At 38.0% G+C, this 26,783-nt stretch overlaps 2 protein-coding genes across 6 annotated transcripts; one reads left to right on the plus strand and one right to left on the minus strand.

The window, feature by feature from the left end:
* Nucleotides 1–20,674, minus strand: LOC106877873 (helicase POLQ-like). 2 transcript variants are annotated; one of them, XM_014926910.3, is made up of 20 exons: nucleotides 20,535–20,674; nucleotides 18,659–19,046; nucleotides 17,513–18,121; nucleotides 16,950–17,268; nucleotides 16,063–16,241; nucleotides 14,983–15,183; nucleotides 13,735–13,810; nucleotides 12,942–13,039; nucleotides 11,917–12,018; nucleotides 10,550–10,704; nucleotides 8,121–8,360; nucleotides 6,869–7,010; nucleotides 6,090–6,194; nucleotides 5,319–5,571; nucleotides 4,789–4,946; nucleotides 3,681–3,779; nucleotides 3,043–3,216; nucleotides 2,290–2,403; nucleotides 1,042–1,176; nucleotides 1–370 (listed from the first exon to the last, which is right to left on the minus strand). In XM_014926910.3, exons 2-20 carry the CDS (start codon nucleotides 18,998–19,000, stop codon nucleotides 146–148), a joined length of 3,726 nt encoding a protein of 1,241 aa, XP_014782396.1. In that variant the 5' UTR covers nucleotides 19,001–19,046; nucleotides 20,535–20,674; the 3' UTR covers nucleotides 1–145. The 2 variants fall into 2 exon arrangements, with proteins under 2 accessions (XP_014782396.1, XP_089222276.1); XM_089366150.1 differs by lacking the exon at nucleotides 17,513–18,121.
* Nucleotides 20,474–26,555, plus strand: LOC106877878 (uncharacterized). 4 transcript variants are annotated; one of them, XM_014926930.3, is made up of 5 exons: nucleotides 20,474–20,612; nucleotides 21,840–22,001; nucleotides 23,768–23,983; nucleotides 24,794–24,872; nucleotides 25,976–26,555. In XM_014926930.3, the coding sequence occupies exons 3-5, from the start codon at nucleotides 23,829–23,831 to the stop codon at nucleotides 26,531–26,533; spliced, it is 792 nt and encodes a 263-aa protein (XP_014782416.1). In that variant the 5' UTR covers nucleotides 20,474–20,612; nucleotides 21,840–22,001; nucleotides 23,768–23,828; the 3' UTR covers nucleotides 26,534–26,555. The 4 variants fall into 4 exon arrangements, with proteins under 4 accessions (XP_014782416.1, XP_089222277.1, XP_014782409.1 ...); XM_089366151.1 differs by having other exon boundaries at nucleotides 21,840–21,961; XM_014926923.3 differs by lacking the exon at nucleotides 20,474–20,612 and adding an exon at nucleotides 20,756–20,893.
* Nucleotides 26,556–26,783: the final 228 nt, after the last annotated feature.

The raw sequence follows: 26,783 nt of genomic DNA on the forward strand, positions 1-26,783 counted from the left end.
ATATATATATATATAGATGTAAATGAGATCTGTTTGTGTGTGTTCATGTGGAGTGTCAGACATATAGAAATAGAAACAGGAGATAAAAAAAATAAATATTTCTCTGTGATATTTGAATGAAAAAAAAGAAAAAGAAAAAAAAACTCTACAAAATATAATCATCTAGAAGAGAATCAGGGATTTCATTTTGGATTTCATCAAAATCACTGCCAGACAATACTGTTGGCGATGTTTCGTTTGAGTCCTTGTTTTTAACGTTCAAGGTTTCTTCATTAAGTTTCTGTTCAGTGTGTTGTTTGGCAAATTCAGGAATAGTGACCAGTTGTTCAATTTCTTCTAATAAAGCTTCTCTTTTTTCGTCTAGAAGCAGCTACAAGATAAAGCAATAAACAATGATTAGATGGGAGAGGGTTGTAGTTTGCTTGAAGCATTGTACATTGTTTGTAAAGAATAAAAAGTTTTGAATGATACAACAATATTGTACCATATCCGGCCCAGAATATTCTACCTGTTTAATGTTCAAATGAGCCAGATCTGGCCTCTTACACTTACCCTACAATGTCATTCTAAAAATAAACAATCACATCATTGAAATTTCATAGCTACGAGATAAAGCACGATTAATTCGAACCAATGTGAATAAATAATCATTGCAATCAAGAGAATAAGCTGAAGTAGTGGTGTTGCAGTGTTTGTAATAGTATGGCAGTGGTTGTACTTGTGTAGCAGTCAATGTAGTTGTATTGAAGTGGACGTGGTGGGGTAACAGTTTAAGTAATAGTGTGACAGTGGAGGTATTGGAGAATGCAACGGTATAGCACCACTGTTGCAGTATAGGCTACAGTGGTGTGGCAATAATGGACATAATGTAAATGGCTGTAGTACCTGTAGAGGTATGACATTAGCTGTAGAAGTGTAACTGGGAAAAAAGGTGAAAGCTGGACGATAGAGACAACTGGATAAGAATAGAAGAACCAAAGAATGAGTAAGAGAAAGAGCGAGGAAAAAAATCATCTCATGGTCATTTGGTAACTTATTTACCTGCGCTGAAGCGATAATCTGTCGAGCAAGTTTCTTGGACATGTGTTCTATATCCTTCACCAAATCCTTCACACTAGCTTTGGCTACGAGTGCTAGAGTTTTATAGCCAGCATTATAAAGCTGGTGAGCACGGCCCTGAAACAGAAACAATGCAAGATATTGGTCAGTTAATGAGAATACTTACATATATACACACATATATACATTTGGTGTTAGGAAGGGCATCCAGCCGTAGAAACCATGCCAAATCAGATGAAATAAACGAGTACCCTGTTCAAGCCTGTGTTCTTGTTTTTCTTATTATTGATGTGCTCTTTATATTATGTTATGGCCCTCCTCAGGATGCATAGGATCTTATATGATCACACAATGGTGAGTGTTTAATCTTTTAGCATTTAATCCAACCATATCCGGCTCAAATATTCTACCGGCTTTATGCTAAAACTGGCCAGATCCAACCTCTCACACCTACCCTACTATGTTATTCTAAAAATTTTACAAGTACACCATTGAAATCTGGAAGCTGTAAGAAAATGCATGATTAATTCAAAGCAATGTGAATAATAAGGATTACATTTGACGAAGAAATCAGAATGCTGTAGGGTTAACGTGATTAACAACATCTGGCATTAGGAAGGGCATCCAGCTGTAGAAACTCTGCCAAATCAGATTGAAGCCTGGTGTAGCCACCTGGTGTAGCCACCTGGTTCACCAGTCCTCAGTCAAATCGTCCAACCCATGCTAGCATGGAAAGCGGACATTAAACGCTGATGATGATGATGATGATTATGAGGTGAAACCTGAAGGGTAAAATTTTTGCATACTGAGCACAGCCATTCCTCTGTGTGTTTGCACATGTGTGTGTGTGTGTATGTGTGTGTGTGTGAATGTGTGTGTGTGTGTTTATGTGTGTGTTACTGTCTCCTTGCTTTGATATTTTGTGATAGTCGTAAGCAAGTGTCAACCTCACTCAAACAGTGTCTTTCATTTCCAATCTTCTGAGAGATGTCTGGACGGGGAGTGGTGGTGGGGGGCGCAGATATTACCTTGCCTGGAAACAGGTGAATGTTGGTGACAGGAAGGGTACCTCAGCAAATTTCATCAGAAGCAATGATACAGAGAAACGGTGGGGGACATTAAACAATGACGATGATGACGACGACGAAGAACTATCACCATAACCACCTCTATGTCAACTGACGATAAAACTTAACCCAGACACGGAAAACAAGATGAGATGGTGCTTACCTTTTTCACTCCAGGTATCTCTATCAGTGGAATAAGATCAAGAATGGTGCTGTATGACAGTTGCTGAATGAACAGCTCAAACAAGGCACTGAGGCCCCAGAATTCTTTTATTTCCTGCAATATTTACAAAGATTCTTTCACAATATGTCAACAACACATTATTACCTGTTTTATAAATTGCAAAATTCTAACTGATTAGCATTTTAATTACATCATCAAATGCAATGCTTATTATTTCCATTGTTTTTAATTAATAATGCATTATCCCATAGCTTTAAGGTTTCGATGTTGTGATTACTTTTAGAATAAATATATTTGATTTCTCTTTTCATAACGAGTTTCTTTTGTGAGGTAATTACTTACATGACACATGAATATACACCTTGAGAAGAAGACCCATCAAACCGAGCAAAATCGCAGTTGTAGCAGATACCGGTGTCACACAAATTGGTACCTCTGTCAGTGGCACATAAACACACCCTGGTGTCATGCAAATGGCACCCATGTTAGTGGCACGTAAAAGTACCTATGATACTCTCGGAGTGGTTGGCATTAGGAAGGGCATCCAGCCACAGAAAAACCATGCCAATTCAGATTGGAGTCTGGTACAGCCTTCCAGCATCCCAACCCAGGCAAACCATCCAACCCATCCCAAAGTGGACTACAGATGTTAAATGATGATGAAGATGATGATGATGATGACGTGCAAGAATTAAAACGAACATTGTTTACACATATGTAACATGCACAAACCTTGCAGAAGTAAGAAACGCATGTAGCAAAACTCAAAGCACTGCTGACGAGATTCTGCACAAAACCTCTTGGTTGTTGAAAGATTTTAGCCACTTCCCAGATGGTCTTCTGTTTCCACACTTCAAACAACATCAAGGTTAGATAAAATCGGTTCACAGCAAATTCATCAACAGGCTACAAGATAAACAAACAGAGAAAAAGAAAAATGAAGGCAAAGAGTCTTACAGTCTTCAGATGTTGAAATTTTGATAGAGATATTATTTATATTATTTGCATTATTTACATTTGACGGATATTTGTCCTCATCTTGTTTGTTGTTAACACAACGTTTCGGCTGATATACCCTCCAGCCTTCATCAGGTGTCTTGGGGAAATTTCAAACCTGGGTTAAGACCAATACACCATATGCCCAAGGCATGAATTTATAAAATATTTTCAGACGGTCAATTCATTAATAATTGCTTTCTGTTAGTAACCGTTACATACTAAATTAATAAGCATCTTTCTCCATTATAATATAGATATATACACACACACACATATATATATATATATATATACATATACACTTCCCAAAATTGCTGGCCCTACACCAAAATTTGAAACCAATATTAAAATACCTTATTAACAGTTCTTACCTGTTTCACCACTTGACCAGAAGCTTTTCGAGCTACATAGTTCTCAGTGATCCCCATGTAATTAGCAACAGAGAGTTCATCTGATTTTAGACTACTCAGCTGAAAATATATACATACAACAGACAGTCATACATTAATACACATATATATACAGTTAAAACTGAACTGTGAAAAAACAATTTCTTAGCAAATTCTTTTGGCATTAAGCATTTTTAATAAATTACTTTTTTTCATCAAGAGATGCCCGTTGAATTGCCAACAAAATTCAATTGATATCATCACCATCATCGTCATTTAATGCCCTCTTTCCATACCGGATTGGGTTGGTCAGTTTGACAAAGAGCTAGTCAGCCAGAGGAGAGTGCCAAGTCCCACTCTCTGCTTTGGCATGGTTTTCTCAACTGGATACTCTTCCTAATACCAACCACTTTCCAGAGTGTGTTGGATGCTTTGTTTACATGGCACATAGACCAGTGTGGTCACAAAGTAACTCACAATACTACTTCTTCCTGACTCAACTGGGGAATAGTTCTGATGGAGGTGGCTTTGTGCCAGGTGATGAGAGGTTAATGCATGACAGGGGGACAAAAAGAGGTGGAAGGGATTTTACGGTTGGATGCCCTTCCTAACACCAACCTCTCTGCAGAGTGAACTCAGTGCTTTTTATGTGGCACTAACACAAGCGAAATTAGTTTTGGCATGACTTTTTACAGCTGGATGCTCTTCCAGATGCCAACCATGTTACAGTGTGGGCTGGATGCTTTTAACATGGCACCAGCACTGGCAGAGCAACCAAGTAATTCACAAGACAAGGAATTATGATAGGGGCAACTTGTGTCAGAGCATGAAAGGTTAGAGGGTGACAAAGAGACAGAAGCAGGTGTTTTGCCACAACAGAGGTGGGCATTAGAGGAGGAGATCCAATATCAAATGATGAAAGGATAGAGTGTAACAGAGAAATAGAGAGGCAGAAATAGGTGTCTTGCTATAGAGGAGGTACATGGGGGAGAGAGAGAGGAACAGGAAAGGGGCCAGAAACAAGTATAAGTCTAATGAAAATATATGATGCTAGAAACTAAAGCACCTGATCCCAACTAATAAGCCATACCTGTTTGAAATAAATTATCCAAGAAGGTGTTACGGTAGAGACAATGTCATAGGGTGTTGTAAGGGCCAGCATGTGTAAATAGTTGGACACAACTAACATCTCAGTGGACTTCTTTAAATCATTATACAGCTTGTCACTGATATCAATATCAATGGACCCTGAAATAAAAAGGTTACACAATGTACGTGTATTTATGGAGGGCAGTGTGAAGCAGGAATGATATTACTATTGTACAGGTAATGAGAAAAAGTAAACGAGGTTAAGTTCTTGCTAATTAAAATCAATAAACCAATTTCAAATCTTAAAACTCTTTACATTTCACACTTATTCCATAACATGCTAATTTACCCACAGCCAAGACTGGACAAATGTAACTACTCCAGGTCAGTGAAGACCGGGGAACAACAGTGGCCAAAAGATGGTTCCAAACCCCTCATAACCTTTGAACTCCTGAATCAGGGGCCGCTACAGGATGCAGTTTAAAGTTAAACAAAGGACAAATATTGAAAATTAGATCAGCATTAACCTACCTTTATATACTGCCCTTCCTAAATCACTGATAGCCAAATTAAAATTAGCAGAAATGGAACTGTTTTCTGTTTTATCATCAGCATTTTCTACATGTGAAGCAGTATTTTGTTTTTGTTTAACAAGGCCCAAGTCCAGCAAGGACTGAAGGCAGTTTTTCGTTAGTTCATTGATATCACATTCCAGTTCTTTACTTTGGACATTCAACAAGCTATTAGAGATTATCACAAAGAGACTTGAAACATCTGTAGCAATCTGTGAAGAGAATCAAGAAAAATTCTTCTATATTTTTGTATAAAACTTCCACAAATAGTGTCACATGTTTAAATTGATCATTACCATCATCATCATATTTTAAAAACATCGAATGACTATGAAGGTGCAGCTGAATAAAATAGGGATCATAAGGGTCCATAGTTAAAAGAATTGGTTGAGAATTGTTGCTCTAATTCCACTGCCAATATTTTACTGCAAAACAGTATTCTATTTTCCCTTATACGGGCCTACCTCAACTTAGCAACTTCAGTTGTTTTGAGTTTTATCTTTTTTGATCTTCTGTCATTTTTTTAATGAAATTAGTGGAAAAAAAAAAAAAGCTGGGGTATGCCTGTTCTGCTTTTCACTCAAAGAGTGAAAGATTTTGTTTCCCAGTCAGTCAACAGGTTGTCATCATCATGTTTGATTTTTTTATTTTACTTGACTCAATTAGAATAAACCAACAGGATAGCAAATCTTTAGCTGAAAGCTTATGGTGAAAGTGAAATTGTGATTACCTGAAGACCAACAAGAGACAGGATTAGCAATCGAATCCCTTTACCATCATCATATGCCAGACTGCTGTGACAGCTTTCCATTGGCTTACTGATCAGTTCTTTAACCTGAAGGAAGACAAAATAGAAAAAGTAAAAACAAAAACAAAAAAACATTATAGACTTAATAAATGAATTTCATCTTCATCATCATCATCATTATTGTTTTAATATCCATTTTTCTATGCTCATATGGGTCAAATGAAATTTTCTCTAGTTGGATGCCTTTCTTGCCATCAACCCTTGTCTCCAAGCAAGGAGAAATATATCTGGCCCCCGTTTTTCCCACAGAAGACCGGAAATGTACACCCTCACTTACTACTAAGTTATGAGAATGTTAACAAACTAATTAATACAGGTTGTGAAGCAGTGCTGGGGGTAAAAACACAACACAAACGTAAATATGCACTCTCACACATAGACTCATATACATACAAAGGGTTTCTTTCAGTTTCCGTCCACCAAATCCACTGACAAAAATCTGATCAGCCTGGAACAAAACTTGAAGACGTTTCCCCCCAGGTAACACACAGTAAACCTGAAGCCAGCGAAGGAAATTACACCACTTTACAACTACCTTTACAACTACCTTGTTCATACATCTTCATAAATAAATATGTACACATCTTCACACCAAAGTAAATTTAAGGTGAACATCTGAATGAATTGTGGAATAATATTTTTTTTACATCTTTAAGAATCCATGGAAATTTAGTTTGCGAAACCTTAACAAAACTCGTTACCTTTTCTTTGTCCTTTGGTGCAACTATCAGAATGCTTTCTCCCGATTTATCAATACCTGCTCTACCAGCTCTTCCGATCATTTGTAAATACCTACATCTGCTGATGAAGTACTTACCAACATAAGGGCTGCGCAATATAACTCTAAGCAAAAAAAAACAAAAATAAATAAATATTTGAATTTTGTAACAGTAGCTGCTCTATAGTAAAAACTTAATTAATATAATATATTTAATATTAATATAATATATTTAATATAAGGGGGCAACCTGGCAGAATCGTTAGCACGCCAGGAAAAAAGCTTAGCAGTATTTCATCCGTCTTCGCTTTCTGAGTCCAAATGCCACCGACATCAACTTTGCTTTTCATCCTTTCTGGGTCAATAAAATAAGTACCAGTTATGCACTGGGGTCGATGTAATCGACTTACACCCTCCCCAAAATTACTGTGAATTTGAAACCAATGCAACATACTTAATGTATGTCTGTGTTTGCAAAGTGAGAAGCTGTGGTTTTTGTCTGAGAAAAATCTTTTTATAGATGTATTATGTTAAAAAACATGAGATGCTTCAGAGCTCATAAAAATGAAACTGCCCCAGAAATGACTGCGACAGTGACAGATATGTATTTCGCCATTGTTGTGGCTTTTCAATGTCACACACTTGTGTCACTTCTGAAATGAAATCAATCAAATCTCTGAGGTATATATAGAGATGGTATACAAACTATACACTGATTTGAAATAGTGCTGCATGAGCAAGATAAAATTCGAATTATGCAATAGGAACAGCTCTATAGTGAAAACTTTATCATATAACTTGCTTAATTTCTGTATGCAGCAAAAGAACCCAAAGCTGCAGTTTTCATCTACAAAGGGATTTATTTTTCTCAGACAAAAATCACAAATTCTGGCTTTTCAACTGTACATGTGTGTTCAGTATGCTATATTGATCAACTTTTTAATAAATAGATAAACTGAACAGAATGAGTGTCAAATACAATTGAGTTAAAAGAGTTTGTGGCATTCAACTGAAGAATTCCTCATTTTCCTTGCTGGCATGGACCACGTGGCTTTTCAAGGACTAGGTGAGATTTTAATCTAAATTATTGCTCTCTTAGACGTAGTATGTACGTAGAGAGGCAGGCTATTGCATAAACAGGTAGATTGAGATGAAGATGTACAATTATAAATTTACAAAGGAAAGTTTGAAATTTCTTACTTTCATTTTGAATGAATATATAATTCAAAACAAACCGTTTAGCAGGAAGATTGACACCTGCCGCCAATGTTGAGGTACAAGCTAATAAGCACAAAATGTTAGACGAGTATGCATCTTCTATCGACCTCCGTTCATCACTTGTAAGCCCACTGTGGTGGTAAGCAAGACCAAAAGGAATTGTTTGTGCTAAAACCGGGCACAAATAGCCATTGTTGTCAGCTTTTAAATCTTTCAGCAGTTGTTTTTTTTGAGATTTGTGAATATCTAAGAAGTTCCTGCAAATAGAAATGGTCAAGATATAGAAGAAAGAAAAAGACATTAGCTGCATTTAACAAAAAGATGTTCCTTTAACCAATGAGGGTATTTTAGCTACTTCACTGTCTCTAGAATGAAAACTGCATGCTTATAGCACCAAACCAGAAGACTAACTTAGCTAGAAATACCAATAAAATGAATCATTTGAAGAGTATGGAAGAAAATGATCATGAACAAAAGTGGCTGAAATGGGGTCCCTCAAAAGGATCTTTGGAGTAACATTACTTGACAGAGATCGGGGAGCAGCTACTTCTCCACACTGAAAGGTCACAGCTCTGGCACTATAGACACATGATGAGAATATCACAGAAAAGAATTGCAGGTTCTTTTCTGTTTGGCTGCCACTTTTCAATTTCTGTTCCAATTCATTTCATATTAGGTGTAATGATGTAGTTTTATATGCTAATCATTGACATGAAATTCCAGGCAGTGCACAACATAGTCATGTTATTATGAAGAATTTATAAGAAGACTAATGCTGAAAGATACATGAATCATGAGAGATGAGAGGTCTTCAAACATTTAGAAAATTATGACTTGAGTATGGCCCATGAGATGTCCAACTTAAATCTAAAACAAGTGAGTTGAGAAAGAAAGCAGACATGTGGAATACCAGTCACTGTGTGCAAGAGAGATTACTCAGATGTTTAATAAAGTATAAATGAAGAACTCCCATCAATGAGTAAACAGTCGAAGGTCTCAAGGTGGAGCAGAGACTCAGAGAAAGTGGAAAAAATCTATGGCTTTCACAGAAGAGGTGGACATCAAATTGGAGATTACACTGTTTAAAAAACACCTATGGTTGTGTGGTTGAGGAGGTCTCTTTGCAATCACATGGTTTGGGTTCAGTTATGAGGGTAAGTATCTTCTATTATAGCCCTGGGATGACCAGTGCCTTGTGAGTGGATTTGGTTGTCAGAAACTGTGTGGAAGTTTGCCGTGTGTTGTGTGTGCATGTGTGTGTGTATACACACATAACACACACACACATATAGTAAATCCAAACAAAATGATGACACAAACACAATAAATAACAATGCGAGGATGTGGTACGTGTGAAGTATTAGCAGACGCTCAGGGAAAGAAAGAAAGGAGGTTGAATATGTTTTCAGCAAAGCTCTTCTTCAGAAACAGAGGTAAATCCAATAGAAAAGGAAGACAAAGGAAAAATAAAAATATATTCGTCCTCAGCCGCCTGGATTACTGCTCACAGCTGTGGTCACCCACCAGTCTGAAATTAACAGCAGACCTTGAAGCAATCCAGAGGAGATTCACAAAGAAGATTGTCTCTTTGCAACTGGTCAGCTACTGGGAAAGGCTGAAACAGCTAAGACTCTACTCCCTGGAGAGAAGGCGGGAGAGGTATGCAGTAATATACATCTGGAAGATCCTGGAAGGAATTGTGCCAAATTTTGGCATTGAAAGCTACACCAATGCCAGAACGGGACGGCACTGCATAGTGCCAAAGATCCCAGCAATGCCATCGCGCTTCAGGACCAGTTACTGCAACAGCTTGGGATTCAGGGGCCCACAGCTTTTTAATATTCTCCCAAAGAGCCTGAGGAATCTGCACAAAGTAGATGTAGGAGTTTTTAAATCAAAGCTGGACCTCTTCCTATCGAGAGTTCCAGATGAACCTACCTCGCGGCAGGAGGTGCAAATGAGAGTTGCTAAATCAAACACCATTCTTCACCAAGTGCCACATATTGTAAGAGGCTCCCTGTAATAACAGTGTAGCAACACGGTGGTGCATCAGCATGGCCGCAGCTCTGAGCTGAAACTTTGAAATGAATATATATATATATATATATATATATATATATATATATATATATATATATATACACACATATATACATACACACACGCACACATACACATATATGCATTTATGCATGTATGTGTATCTTTGTGTTTGTCCCTCCAACATCACTTGAATACCAGTGATGGTTTATTTATGTCCCTGCAACTGAACAGTTTGAGAAAAGAGTCCAACTGAATGAGCACCAGACTTAAAACTCAAGCACCGGGGCCGATTTGTTCAACTAAACACTGCAAGGCTGTATCCCAGCATGGCCACAGCCGAATGACTAAAACAAGCAAAACAAACGGAAAATATGAATCAAAATGGTATAAAGACATTCCATACCTTTTATATTTGGCCAACATTTTGGTCAGCATGGTTGCCACATTTTCACAGTTTTTCTTTGTGGAACAAAATACCAAACATGAGTTGTCAGGAATGACTTCCAATACGAGACCCAGCAGATGGTCAGGATCTATTTTGCACATTTCCTTTTTGTACTGAAATAAGAAACAATACAAGAATCTTTAACCCTTCAGCATTCGGATTATTGCATCAATGTGTAATGCTTATTTATTATTCATTGCTTTGAAATTAATGATACATCACCTTATATACTCTTTTACTTGTTTCAGACATTTGACTGTAGCCATGCTGGAGCACCGCTTTAGTTGAGCAAATCGATCCCAGGACTTATTCTTTGTAAGCCTAGTACTTATTCTATCAGTCTCTTTTTGCCAAACCGCTAAGTTATGGGGACGTAAACACACCAGCATTGGTTGTCAAGCGATGATGGGGGGACAAACACAGACACACAAACATATATATATATACATATGCATATATATACGACGGGCTTCTTTCAGTTTCCATCTACCAAATCCACTCACAAGGCTTTGGTCGGCCTGAGGCTATAGTAGAAGACACTTGCCCAAGGTGCCATGCAGTGGGACTGAACCCGGAACCATGTGGTTGGTAAGCAAGCTACTTACCACACAGCCACTCCTGCACCTATTTCAATGATAAGGTTGTTTACTTTTAGAATGACATTGTAGGGTAGGTGCAAAACTCCAGATCTAGTTGGTTTGAACATAAAACAGGTAGAATGTTGTCACTGGACATGGCCAGTTTGAATACTAAAGGGTTGAAGAGAAAAAATCAAGAGGTTTGAGCTGGTTGGCCGAGTTGCTCTCAGCCATGCTGCTGTGCCTTGAATGGAGTTCACAGAGATCACCGGACACCCGGCAGAGACCAACACAAAGGCGAAGGTGTGGCTGTGTGGTTTGAAGCTTGCTTCCCAACCACATGGTTCCAGGTTCTGATCCACTGTGTGGCACCTTGGGCAAGGGTCTTCTACTATAGCCTCGGGCCAACCAAAGCCTTGTGAGTGGATTTGGTAGAGGGAAACTGAAAGAAGCCCATCGTATATGTGTGTGGGGGGGGGGGATCCCTGCAACACTGCTTGACAATTAATGCTGGTGTGTTTACGTCCCCATAACTTAGCGGTTTGGCAAAAAGAGACTGATAGAATAAGTACTGGGCTTACAAAGAATACGTCCTGGGGTCGATTTGCTCGACTAAAAGTTGACTGAAACAAATAAAAGAATAGTCCACCTCTTAAGAGATCAGAGAAATCGTTTAAAAATCAGTTACCAAATTTTTTTTTTTTTTTGTTAAATGTGTAAAACAAAATACAAAAATTAATAACAAACCTGAAATGTGGCCACTCTGTTATGAACTAGGATCTCTTCTGAAAATTTTGGACATACACGATAGATATTGTCGTCAAGCTTGATGTATTCAGTGAGTGTAACCTTTTTTTAAAAACAAAATATAGCAGATCAAAGAATAAATGAGAAAAGATTAAGTTTAGAGACCATTGCTCCTCCACTCCCCCTCTACACACACATAAACAAAAAGTCAAATCTTAACAGTAAAACCATAATGATGTGTCCCTGGACAATAACCGGTATGTAACCCAGGCTATATTTTCTTAATGTATGTTTAAGCAACATTAATCATGGACTCAAATCAACGCTTTTACTGGACCATACTCATTTATCTCAGTTCTGAGTTCAAATTCCAACGAGGTCGATTTTGCCTTTCATCCTTTCAGGGGTCGATAAATTAAGTACCAGTTGCATACTGGTGTAGATCTAATCAACTGGGCCTCCTCCCAAAAAATTTCGGGTCTTGTGCCTAGAGTAGAAAAGAATCGTTAGCATGCCAGGCGAAATGCTTAGCGGTATTTCGTCTACCGTTACGTTCTGAGTTCAAATTCTGCCGAGGTCAACTTTGCTTTTCATCCTTTTGGGTTTTGGGGTTGATTAAATAAGTACCAGTTACACACTGGGGTTGATGTAATTGACTTAATCCCTCTGTCTGTCCTTGTTTTTCCCCTCTATGTTTAGCCCCCTGTGAGCAATAAAGAAAAGAATATATAAATATGATATCTGGGTGTGCCTCTTTCTGCCCCCACATAGGCATATGTACGCATGGGAATGTGTACACCTTGCTCAGAGTTGCACTAAACACTAATTGAGATGTTGTAGCCTTATTTACACTGCCCTAACTTTAGTGGTTTGGCAAAAGTGACCGATACAATAAGCACCAGGCCTTAAAATAAATACCAGGATCAATTGTTCAGCTAAACCCTTCCTAAACCCTTCAAGGCAGGGCTCCAGTATGGCCACAGTCTAGAGAATGAAACGAGTAAAAGATGAAAGATATTACTCACAGGTCGAAAATCATTTATGTAAAGCTCTGCCTTCAGGAATGTCTTCAGGTCGTTGATGTTACTTAATGTGGCACTCATACCAATTATTTGGCAGGAATCTGTAAGAAGGGAAAAACCAACCATCAACAACAATATTTAGCAGATGACAAACGACAACAGCAAAATTTCTTTCAACTAGAAGCATTCAAATCATTTTCCTACTTTAGATGTTTTTGCAAACAACTTGCACATGCAAGTGCTACCAGTCGAGAACTCCACATACCGGAAGCCAGCAAGTGTAGGGGGTCATCAAGAGAGAATGTGCGCTGTTTCAGGGCCTACCTCTCGATGGCATCATTGCGCACAGGTTCCTCTCACTGATATGAGGCCCCACTTGCTAGATCAACTGGTTATCAAATAAAGCTCAATAGAGATGCAGGAGTGACTGTGTGGTAAGTAGCTTGCTTACCAACCATGTGGTTCTGAGTTCAGTCCCACTGCGTGGCGCCTTGGACAAGTGTCTTCTACTATAGCCTCGGGCCGACCAAAGCCTTGTGAGTGGATTTGGTAGACAGAAACTGAAAGAAGCCTGTCGTATATATATATATATATATATATATATATATATATACATATGTGTGTGTGTGTGTGTGTGTGTGTATTGCTGTTTGTCCCCCCACCATCGCTTGACAACCGATGTTGGTGTATTTATGTCCCTGTAACATAGCGGTTACAGGGACATGATCTCCTTAATGTATAATAATGCCATAAAACATAAGACTGTACTTCAGTAGTTCAAGTCGAAGTTACTTACATCCATAACTTAAAGTTTTAATTAAAGTTGCTTCCAGCACAGCACCTCTGCGCCCTCCTTCACCCAACATGTGCAGCTGAAACAGAAAGTTGAAATTCTCTTATATTAAATATATTTTACAGAAAATTCTAGATTAAAATCTACATATTTTGAATCAGTGCTTCATTGAAATAGTTACAGTAGTTGACATCAAACCAAGAGGTCAATAGTTCATATTTCATCATCAACTTTTTCATGCTTGCATGGGTCTGTTGTGGTGGATTTTCTATGGCTGAATGCCCTTCCTGTCAGATGGAATTTGAGCCAGCTTTTATCTACAAATGCCGTTCCTGTCACCAATCCTCACCTGTTTCCAAGCAAGGCAATATTCTCCGATGACCATTCATGTCTCAAAAGATTCGAAAAAACAAAAGGACACTGCTGTATGACCACGTTTGGATGGGGCTTTTTACATACCACTGTCACGAGGAGCCAGTCAGGCAGCTCTGGCAGTGACCCACGCATGAATGAATGGTGCTTACCGCGTGCCACCAGCACTGGTAACAGCCACAACTACAATTTCCTCATGTCTTTTCTAAAAGATATTAGAGTCAAAGTTGAATAAAATTGTTCCAACTGGCAATAGACACACACACACACACACATAAATGAAAAGAAAGATCACTGGCGTCCGTCCAAGTTTCTGTATAAGACTACAATAGAGATGTAATGTTACCGTGCTCTCTCTCTCTCTCTCTACATATATGCAAACATCCATAAGCATTTTTTTTTTAGAGATGAGGAATAATGTACATTATTTACATTTGACGGATATTTGTCCTCATTTTCTTTGTTGTTAACACAAGGTTTTAGTTGATATACATTCCAGCCCTCATCAGGTGTCTTGGGGAAATTTCGAATCTGGATTCTCATTCCCACAGGCATATGGTACAGTGGTTAAGAGCGTTGGCTATTAACCTCAAGATTTCGAGTTCGATTCCAGGCAGTGACCTGAATAATAATAATAACATCGAAAAATACCTTAGGAATGAGAACCCAAGACACCTGATGAAGGCTGGAGGGTATATCAGCCGAAACTCTGTGTTAACAACAAACAAGATGAGGACAAATATCCGTCAAATGTAAATAATATCCATAAGCATGTCTAAGCATTTTTATGTTTTGTCAAATATAATCAAGAGCATATACATCATGATTACTATTGCTTAAATAAATTTTTAAAAAATTAACAACAAACAAAAGCCTTACTTCATCAACAACCATCAATCCCAGTTTGCCCATTCGATTCAGTTCAATAAATTGATTAATCAAACTGTGAGCCTTCTCAATGGTTGCAATATACAGGGTTCCCTTCTGGGGACGATTAATTGGTGGGTAACGACCTTTGCTCCCTGCATACTCTTCTACATGGAAGTTCAATTCAACAGCCAGTTCTGCAATGGCCTTCACCTTGGTTGAAAGACAACAAATGACGATTATGGATTTATTTTTATCATTAGATAGCTGAAACAATAGACTTCTAGATTTTAAAAGCATTATTTACAGCAACATTGAGTGCACCCATCTCCTTTATTTTATTATATTCTATAATAAGTAATTAATTACTGACATGTCAGCATTAATATTCATTTATTTATGCGCCCTTTTCAAGCCTAGCCAGGCTCATGGGCCCGATTTCCCAGTTTCTATGGCGTATGTGTTCTCCCCAGCTGGACGGGACATCAGTCTATCGTAGCATTACTCAAGAAACAGGAAGAAAGAGTGAAAGAAAGTTGGGGCGAAAGAGTACCACAGGGGTCGCCACCACCCTCTGCTGGAGCCTTGTGGAGCTTTTAAGTTTTCCATGCTAGCATGGGTTGGACGATTTGACTGAAGACTGGCGAACCAGATGGCTGCACCAGGCTCCAATCTGATCTGGCAGAGTTTCTACAGCTGGATGCCCTTCCTAACGCCAAATACTCCAAGAGTGTAGTGGGTTCTTTTACGTGCCACCGACACAAGGGCCAGTCAGGCGGTACTGGCAACGTGTGTGTAGTAAATATAAAGCAAACAAGATATGCTGATGATAAAGTGAGGGTCACTGTATGACATCTAAAATACAAAAGTGATAATGATGATAGTGGAATCATCAGACCACTAGCATAGCTGGGGAGGGCGGTCCGCTCTGGGTGGCACTTTTGGGTCTGGTGTAGGCAATATGTGTTTTTTGTAGGATCTGGGAGCAGCAAATGGAAGAGCCACCCTGGGTGGTACACACTCTGGCTACACTAGTGCATTAGACATAATATGGGATGATTTTGATAATAAATATTTGTGGTCAGACTTTACCTTTTCTTGTACGATTGAAACGTAAGGTAGGACTAACATGGCGTTTTTCTTTTGGCACAGCAACTGTCGAAGAATGAGTATTTCAGCAACAAGAGTCTTGCCACCACTTGTAGGCAAAGAGTAAATGAGATTCTGATTGGTTGATTGTTCAGCTAATGATAAACACTCTTCCTGCCAATCTAAGATGAAGACATAAATAAACTGATTTTGATAAAACAATGTAGTTGATCAAAAAGTAATGTCGTTTACAATTGTTCATCAACAAAACAGCCAATGCTTTGACAAACACACATGCAATCATTAACACACGCACACACACACATACTATTTGGTTTCTGTCAACTTTTTAAAAAAACACAAAAAAGGTGGCTGAGTGATAAGTAGATTGTTTACCAACCACATGGTTCTGGGTTCAGCCCCACTGCGTCGCACCTTGGGCAAGTGTCTTCTACTATAGCCTCGAGCCGACCAAAGCCTTGTGAGTGGATTTGGTAGACGGAAACTGAAAGAAGCCCATCGTATATATATATATATATATATATTATATGTGTGTGTGTGTATATATATATATATATATATATATATATATATATATATATATATATGTATATATATACATGTGTGTGTGTGTGTGTGTGTATATGCTTATGTGTCTGTTTTTGTCCCGCCAACATTGCTTGACAACCGATGCTGGATTGTTTACGTCCCCGTAACTTAGCGGTTCGGCAAAAGCGACACGATAGAATAAGTACTTGGCTTACAAAGAATAAGATCCTCGGGTTGATTTGCTCGACTGAAGGCGGTGCTCCAGCATGGCCGCAGTCAAATGTGTGAAACAAGTAAAAGAGTAAAAAGAATAACAGAATATCAACAGAATCTTAACTCACCATAAAGTTTCTTGATGCCTCTCTGTTTCTCAAAGAGTTCTTTGACTTTCAAAGGAAGACCATAGAATGGTCCAATATCAAAATTGCCAACGCCCATCTCCTTCTCTTTCTGCACAATTTCAAGACCTGCTTCTGCTTCAGCACGCCTATCATGTTGCATTTTCTCAACGTATTTAGCAATGTTTTGCGAAGTGTGCCCTTGAGCATTCTGGAATAGGCGCTGGTGGATGTGTTTCTTTAGAAAAGATGTACCCATGGTCTTTGGATTTGAAGAGGTTTTCGAATTTGTATCATCTTCCTTAGAAAGGACACTTTCTTCCTAAACAAGTTGAAAACAAAGGTTATGATTCAAACATGAAGTGGACAAATATCCGTCAAATGTAAATAATGTAAATAATTTAAATAATGTGCAAAGAATATGAGTTGAGAAAAAATATCATCATCATCATCAGCCTTAACAAATTCCATCTAACCCATGGAAATGTGGAGAAATGAATATTAAACAAAGAAGATAATCACATTAGACACACCAGATAATGCATTCTATAGATAACCTTACTCACTTTCGAAGAATTTTTGACTTGTTTCTCCTCCTGGTTCTTGAAATGATTCAGAGATTTCTTTTTGATTTCAAAATCATCATTTCCAAAGATTGAATCTAACATTGTTGAGATTGATGAGGAGAACATATCACTCTGGGAACTACGAGTTGGTGAAAAATGGTCGGCATCTACCGACTCTTTAGAAAGCTTTCTTCGGAAAGGGCTGGATTCTGAGACTTTTGCACTGCTGGTTTTAGTCGAATCTTTTGCTGGTTTGTGAAGTGGAGACAGACTGAAAAGTTCGGTCGAATAAGTTTTGACTGAGTGAGGTAGATGCTGACCAGAAAAGAGATCAGCGCTTTCAGATTGTACAATAATTTCATCTGGTGGTGTTTCATATAATCCAGTAACTGTTTTATTTCCTTGAAATTCTTCTGTTCTGTCATTACAGAATTTTTTCTGTTGCTGGACGGCACCAACAAAATGTGTGAGCTGAGCTGTTTGTGGGGCATTTTGCTGCCTGTCATACTGAATAGCAATTCCAGAAATATCAAGCTCTGCTAGATCAGCATCACTGTTCTCAAATAAATCTCCCTCATCATCACAATCACCATCATCTATTAAAATATCCTGAAAATAAAATAAGAAGTGCCAGAGAAAGGTATGTAATGCACCACTCCACAATTCCATCCTGGTAATCAACAACTTGACTGAAATAGGCATCAAATCTGTCCCTCACCCTCCCTCCAGTCCTAACCATGCTCCCTGTAACTTTTGGTCGTTTCCCCAAGCTGAAGCAGATGAGACACCTTTAGGCAGAGGACTTCAGTTTGGAGGACTTCCATGGGGCCTTCATGAAGTAGCCAGAGCACTACAACAAATGCAATGAAGTCATCATATCTTACTTTGAAGGAGATTAGAGTTTGGTACTTCTTTGAAATTAATAAAAGTCTTTCCTGAAAAAGTCTCAAAACTTCTGGGACATAATACAGGTACACTATAAAGTAGTAATAAGTTTGAGGAATCATGTCCTTCATTTCTTTTGCAGAGAAACCAACTTTAACCCACCTCTAAATGTTGAACCAGAGGTAAAAATTAATGAAAGCAAATAAATCAAATATCATTTTTCACAGTGTCAATAAAGGAAAACTTTTTTTTAAGAAATACCTGAGATAAATGTGTTGATGACAGTTTTTTAGATTCTTTTCTACAGTGGCCACTTGTTTTTATTGGACGTATCATCTGTTCTGAATTTTTGGGATTCGAGATGTTTGCATAACCTTCCTCTGCAAATGTGCTCTTAAACCAAATTTGTTTTTTCTGAGGGGAAATTTTTGATGATGAGGCTTTAGTGGCAACTCCAGATGAACGTTGTGAGGAGTTTTCCGTTTGATTATCTTCAGTCTTCCTTCTGCTTGCTGACGGAAACTGAAGGCTATAATGAGACAATGCTCTTTTCTGTACTCTCGCCTTACGGCATGGGCCTTCTTCAATAACATCATCATTCATAGCAGTCCCTATCAAGGGTGCATGAACTAACAGCAGGCTGACAGATCTGAAATAAGTTGTGCACATATATTAGCTAAACATACAAAACAAATGGGATACAATGCAATGTTTGCAGTAAACTCTATCGAAAACTGTTTTGAGTTCAAATCCCATCAGAGGTGACTTCACGTTTCCTCACTGCACCCATCTGGAAAAGTAACTGCAACTTACAGACTAGTTTCTTTGAGATTTGCCTCTAAACTTTCATACTGTACCGATCCCTCCTGTCTGAACTTGGATTCATGGACAGGCTAACATTACGCAACATGGTAACATAAACCTATAAGAATTGGATGAGATATGATGGCTCGGCCGTCTCTCCCCAGTTCTTATATTAATCATTAAAATTCAGAAATACAACAACACGAGGGATAACGGTAACAACAGATCAATAGTTTATTCTAGGTTGGTGTAGAGCCGTTTCGTTCCTGGGTAAATAGGCATGCCACTAGAATACCAAAGGAAGCTTCGACCACATGTCGGTATCGAGCTGAGAGAATACGTGTTGTCACCACCGCTGCTGGAGAGAAAAGAGATCGGACGCTATAGCTTTCTCTCCACCTGTTGCATTGCGCATGCGTGCTCGGGTACTTCCGCTGACGGCAAGTCCCTTGCACATGCGCAATGGCACTTCCCAAGATGGCGGCCAATGGCGGCCACACGCGCAACTACAAACCAAATCACGAACCCAAATCCTAATAGAGAATTTTAGAACAGCAGACCCATCCAGTCAGATAATCAACACATCTTCTGGCACATTACAATTACATTTTGTGGCAGCTGTCAAAAATGTCAGTAAATATCAAAGGATCAGCTTTGGTCTTTGTGCCAAAATGCAAATATTCCAAAACATTCACCATTCTGTTATAGAAGACTGCAACTCGATCTCTCATCAGAGATATCTTAAGAGCGAAGGCAGGCAGTTAAAAGGCATTCTCTTTCATTACATTCTCACATATCACTAATGTTTTGACTAAAAACATTCATTATTTTCTTCAAACATCGATACAGACCTCGAAGCTTTCCTCATCGTCGCTCATTCACCACACCACTAAACCTTATACTCAGGCTCGTCTTAACAGTATCATTAACTGTATCATAGATCCCTGGCAAATCAATGCACTGGCCCCTATAATATATATTCACTGACAGCAAGCCACAGTAGATACAAATGAGAATTGAGTCCCTAGATCTGTGTCCCACCTCACTAGCGGACAGATGTGCTTTAAGACGGTAGTAATTACAATCGGAATAAAGGAAGAAAAAAAAATAACTATCTCTCGTTACTTTACTCTTTTTTCTGTTTGATTAACTTCGGATTAACATCAGACACACAGACACACAGAAAACTCCGACTAGAAAAGCTGTCAAAACTTTAAACAAGTAAACTTATCAATTAAAATATATCTTTAAGAAAACTTTTATACGAATATAAAAGAAAAGCATCCAGCAAAAAAAAATAGAACGAACAGACTTGAAATATTAGAAAACTAACCTTTTCTTGTTTTGTTTTCTTTTGTTTTACATTAAAATCTGGTGAATTGTTGGATCACATCTGCTAAAAATTGAAAAGGTAAATAAAAACTTTCTGCTAAAGAAAGATGTTTGTTTCGTTATTCAACGCTTTAATTAACGCGGGTCACTTATATCAATGACAAAATTAAATGAAAACTGATTACACACTTTTCATTCATGATATTTATATGTGTTCATTGCACACAATTTGTATCCGTGCGTGCGTGCGTGTGTGTCACACACTGATAGTGAGTGGGGTCGACTTTATTTTTATTGTTCTAAGCGGTTCCCGCGAAACGATATTTAAGCAAATGTTATTCTGATTGATGAATCTGTCAGGTAATACGACTTATTTATTGTCTTTGCTTTGTTTTTTCCACCCAGCTCTTCTTCCCTCCGACGATGAAATCCCAAACAAGATACACTCGAGAAAAGCTTCATTACAATTATCGTTAAAAAACGTACGAACGTCACACGATCCTGTCTCTAATTATTGTTGTTTAGCACCGTGTCAGCCACGTATCCGCTCTCTATATTTAGTGTGATTGAAGGAAATTTTTTTGCTGTTTACATTTTGTCCAGTGATCGTGGAGAAGAGGGTCACTTAATTTGTTCTTCACAAATTTTAGTTGTCATGATGATACCTGCTCTGAGGCCTATGCAAAGTTGCAGGAAGTGTATGGAAAGGAGTGTATGGGCCACTTGGTCAGAATTATCTTTTACATATGTCTATTAATCTATCTGTCTCCATTCATTTATATCTTTCTCAGTTGATTTTTTTTTTTGTGTGTATGTCCACTTGTCTGATTTATATATTCATACTGCCAGTGCCTCTGGACTGTCTCTTGTGAAGGTGGCACGTAAAATACACCATTTTGAGCGTGGCCGTTGCCAGTACCACGTGACTGGCCTTCGTGCCGGTGGCACATAAAAAGCACCCACTACACTCTCGGAGTGGTTGGCGTTAGGAAGGGCATCCAGCTGTAGAAACTACCAAATCAGATTGGAGCCTGGTGTAGCCATTTGGTTTTACCAGTCCTCAGTCAAATCGTCCAACCCATGCTAGCATGGAAAGCGGACGTTAAACGATGATGATGATTATACTCATACTTTATCAAGGTTAATCTGTGCCAGGTGGCTTCACTTTTTGTGCTTTACCATGGCAACAGTCCAGATACTTATTGGTCAGACCACGTATCTGGTCTGTTGGCTTGAACAGCTTAATCAGTTTGAATACTAAAGTTCCTAAGAAAAATGATGTCTTTATTTTCTATTATTTTTGCAGGCTTTTGTTCCCATCAATACTCATTTGGGAGTCCAGACTTACAGCATGTGATCCAGTGCAAACACCAATTAGGGACAATTGGTATACTCAGTTGAGTCTAACACAGAACAGCCAGAGATGAGGTAGTTAATCGTTTCTCAAATGGTACCACAAAAGTGGCAGGTAGGATCAGCAAATATTTTTAAGAATGTTACTTTGGTAATTTCTAGCGAGTAGACATGTATCCCGTCTTCAGCAAACCACCTGTTCTTATCCCTTTATCATACTTTCACCTTTCTCAATACTACACTCCAATTATTTACATTATTTACATTTGGATATTTTTCCTCATCTTGTTTCTTGTTAACGCAACATTTTGGCTAATATACCCTCCAGCCTTCATCAGGTTTCTTGGGGAAATTTAGAACCTGGGTTCTCATTCCTAAGGTATTTTTCAATGTTGTTGTTATTATTACTATTATTATTATTATTTAGGTCACTGCCTGGAATTGAACTCAGAATCTTGAGGTTAGTAGCCCGCACTCTCAACCCAAATGTAAATAATAATAACATTGAAAAATACCTTAGGAATGAGAACCCAGGTTTGAAATTTCTCCAAGACACCTGATGAAGGCTGGAGGGTATATCAGCCGAAACGTTGTGTTAGCAACAAACAAAATGAGGACAAATATCCATCAAATGTAAATAATGTACGTAATTCCTCATCTCTTAAATATAGAACTGTTCTATACTCCAACTCACTTGAGAGGCTCTTGTCTTGCAAGTTACTTGGGGACTTCCCTAATACAGGTACCATAAAAAAAAGCACCCAGTACATGCTGTAAACTGGTAGATGTTAGGAAGTATATCAAGCTGTAGAAACCACACCAAAGCACGACGTTGGAACTTGGCACAGTCCTCTGGTTCTTTGTTTCCTGTCGATCCATCCAACTCAAACTGGAATGGAAAAAGGGATGTTAACTTACGGTGATACACACACACATTCTTTTATTCTTTTATTTGTTTCAGTCATTTGACTGCGGCCATGCTGGAGCACCGCCTTTAGTCGAACAAATCGACCCCAGAACTTATTCTTTGTAGGCCTAATACTTATTCTATCGGTCTCTTTTGCCAAACCGTTAAGTTACAGGGACGTAAACACACCAGCATCGGTTGTCAAGCGATGGGGAGGGGACAAACACAGATGCACAAATGCACACAGACACACACATATATATATATATATATATGACGGGCTTCTTTCAGTTTCCGTCAGCCAAATCCATTCACAAGGCTTTGGTTGGTCTGAGGCTATAGTAGAAGACACTTGCCCAAGTTGCCATGCAGTGGGACTGAACCTGGAACCACGTAGTTGGGAAGCAAGCTACTTAACACACAGCCACTCATATGCCTATACATAATATACACATGCATTGTGTGCGTGTGTGTTGATAAGTGACAAAAGAACAGGTGTTACATAATCACTCTCATTAGCTTACAGCTGTTTCTGCTGTGAGAAATATTGCATGCTTATAGCTTTCTTAAAGCCATTTGAAAAGCCATTTATAGTGCAAAGCAATTAGATGCATAGAGTTGGTTACATACAGAACAATATATTTAATGATATAATGATGCAGTTTGAGGGTGAAAAGCCTGTCCAGAGATACACACACATATATATATTTATATAATTGAGATTCAGTTGAATTAAGTACAAAGCACAAAGTCAGTCCAGTATTACTGCACAAACACACACATACACACACACACATGAATATACATAAATACATGCAAATAGATAATACATACACATAGATAGACATGTACTTATACAGATGTACATCTATGATTTTTTTCAAAGAATCTATATTAAAATATAAAAAAAATAAACAACTTTTTTTTTTATTTTATTTTTAAAATTTTTATTTGAGTTGGTTTTGTTCTTTCAGGAACAAACTAATTTCTTAACTTGTTCTGTCTTGGGACCATACCACTAAACATTCCAACACAATGTCAGAGAGGTCTAATAGAAGGCGAAAACTTCCACAGTGGATGCTGTCTTTGGTCAGTTCCAATACTGAAACTACAAGAGATTCTGATAATAATCAGTTTGATGCCAATTGTGATGTTGAGTCAGAAGATAATGACATAGAAGAGCTCTCTAAGTATTGGTTTATCTTTTATTAAATATTTTTGGTTATCTCTAATCCTATGCCTGTCCAAAGCATTTTCATAAGTTTGTCTTAAATGTTCATATTTAAATGTCATGTATGACCTATAGACACTAGGAAAATCTGTTTTGTATATCACATGTAATACTAAGGACAGACAAAGAGTTAATAACTCGTCAAACATAAAGATTCAAAGTTTTACAAAACAATTTAGCATGTACATTATTTACATTATTTACATTTGACAGATATTTGTCCTCATCTTGTTTGTTGTTAACACGTTTCGACTGATACACCCTCCAGCCTTCATCAGGTGTCTTGGGAAAATTTCGAACGTGAGTTCTCATTCCTAAGGTATTTTTCAGTGTTGTTATTATTATTATTATTATTATTATTGTTATTATAATTCAAGTTATTGCCTAGAATCGAACACAGAATCTTGGGGTTAGTAGACCCTGCTATTAACCACTGCGCCATATGCCCGTGGGCACCTGATGAAGGCTGGAGGGTATATCAGCCAAGACGTTGTGTTAACAGCAAACAAGATGAGGACAAATATCCGTCAAACATAAATAATGTATATAATGTACATAATTCCTCATCTCTTAAATATAGAACTAAATTAGCATGTATTAGCACATGGTTGGGAAGCAAGCTTCTTAACTTCAATGCCTTGTCTGCACCAAATTTTGCCGAATTACAGTCACCATAATTAATTGGTTACTTGCTGCCTTATTGCATTATTTTTGAGATAATGATTGTACATTATTAAGAAATGTAGTTGGTTTATCATATTTCCAACAGCCTTGACCGAGCCAATACAGTAATGTATATGATGAGTGAACAAGAGCTGCTACATATTGCCATGAAAACACTTCATACGGTAAGACTAAAGTTGCATATGATGCTTGTCCTAATTCAGCATGAATCACCATTTCCACCACTAATGAGGGTTGGACAATCCCCACATTATCTCACCACTCATTTCCCATTGGTCACATTATTATTATTATTGGTGAGCTGGCAGAATCGTTAGCACGCCAGGCAAAATGTTTAACTGCATTTCGCTCGTCTTCACTTTTTGAGTTCAAATTCCGCCGAGGTCGACTTTGCCTTTCATCCTTTCGGGGTCGATTAAATAAGTACCCGTTACGCACTGGGGTCGATGTAATCGACTGAAACCCTTTGTCTGTCCTTGTTTAGCCCCCTGTGGGCAATAAAGAAATAAGTTGTTCATAGTTGATAATCCAGCCTGAGAGTCTAACAACAGTTAGAGAAAATCTTCCATTTCTAACCCTAAATTCCATAAGCCTTCATATATTTGACCAACAGTGCTACATAATAGTGCTACATGTACCCTGAATGCAGAGGATATGAAGACTGGAAAGGAAGCTGGTTGTACAATGCCAGTGTGCATGTGCAACAAAGTGCAAATGTGTTGGGAGAAAAATTTAGCAGAACACGAAAAGCTGGTGGCATGCCAAAACACACCCAGTACTCTCTGTGAAGTGGCTGGTTTTAGGAAGGGCGTCCAACCATAGAAACCATGCCAAAGATAATACTGAAGCTCAACCCAGCTTGCCGGTCCTGTCAAACCGTCTGACCCATGCCAGCATGAAAAACATGTTAAATAATGAAATAAGCAACAGATATATGCAAGGTAAAATACTGTGCTGGTATGGTTATGTGATGCATACGGATAGACTCCTGCGTAACAAGGTGCCTGATGATATGTATTTTTGTTGGTCTTTTTATGTGTGTGTGTGTGTGTGTGTAAAAGCACCCATTACACATTACACTCTCAGAGTGGTTGGCATTAGGAAGGGCATCCAGCTGCTGAAAATTATGCCAAATCACACTGGAGTCTGGTGCAGCATGCCAGCATAGACAACAAACGTTAAATGATGATGATGATGATGTGTGTACGCATGAATTTTAATTGCATATATTATCCTTAGTTCTTTCCTATTTTTGATTTGATTTTAGGAAAATGAAGATCTTCGCTCTGATGAAACACTCACCACAAAACCTACAAAAATATGTTTCAGAAACAAAACTCTTGTTAACTTTCAATCATCCAGTCATTGGAACCAAGTAAATTCTGTTGCTATTAATGATAACAGCATTGATGATAATGACAGTGAAGACAACCAAAGAAGGGTTGATACGAGGCGTCCTCACATGAAAATCGAATCTCATAAGAAAATTAATGATTCTGTTAAAAACAAGAAATTAAAAACAAAGACACCAAAGACTTCTGTAAATATTCATCAAATAAGGAAAGATACTGAACCAGTTCCTCCAGATACATTGTCTGGTCACAGCCATCAAAAAACCACAGGTACAATATTGACTAATCGAGATATTGAGACAGATCAGATGGCAACAAACAAAGACATTCATATTAATAACAAACAGTGGACAGATGAAAATATTCAAAAGGATAAAAATGGCTCCACTTTACCCTTCACTATATTCAGCTCCAGAGAAACAATCTCTCGTCAAAAACCCGATCTGTCAATTTTAGATGAAATATTTTTGTAATAAATTTGAAAATCTGATTAAATTTTCTTCTTTCCTTTTAACTGATTTTACATCCAGTTTTCCTTTTCTTCATTTTTCTGTGAGATGGATGAGCCAATCTAATCTATTTATATATATATAATATAATATAGGATAAAATCTTTATAAGAATTTATCAAGTAGTCAGCGTGAAAAAAACCCCATAAGGAAAAAAACTCATCGTCTTTTTCCCATAAATATATAATTTATATAAGGGCATTAACTATATAGT

The sequence above is a fragment of the Octopus bimaculoides genome, chromosome 18 (assembly GCF_046866305.1).
Source record: "Octopus bimaculoides isolate indiv1 chromosome 18, ASM4686630v1, whole genome shotgun sequence".
In the NCBI taxonomy this organism is placed as follows: domain Eukaryota; kingdom Metazoa; phylum Mollusca; class Cephalopoda; order Octopoda; family Octopodidae; genus Octopus; species Octopus bimaculoides.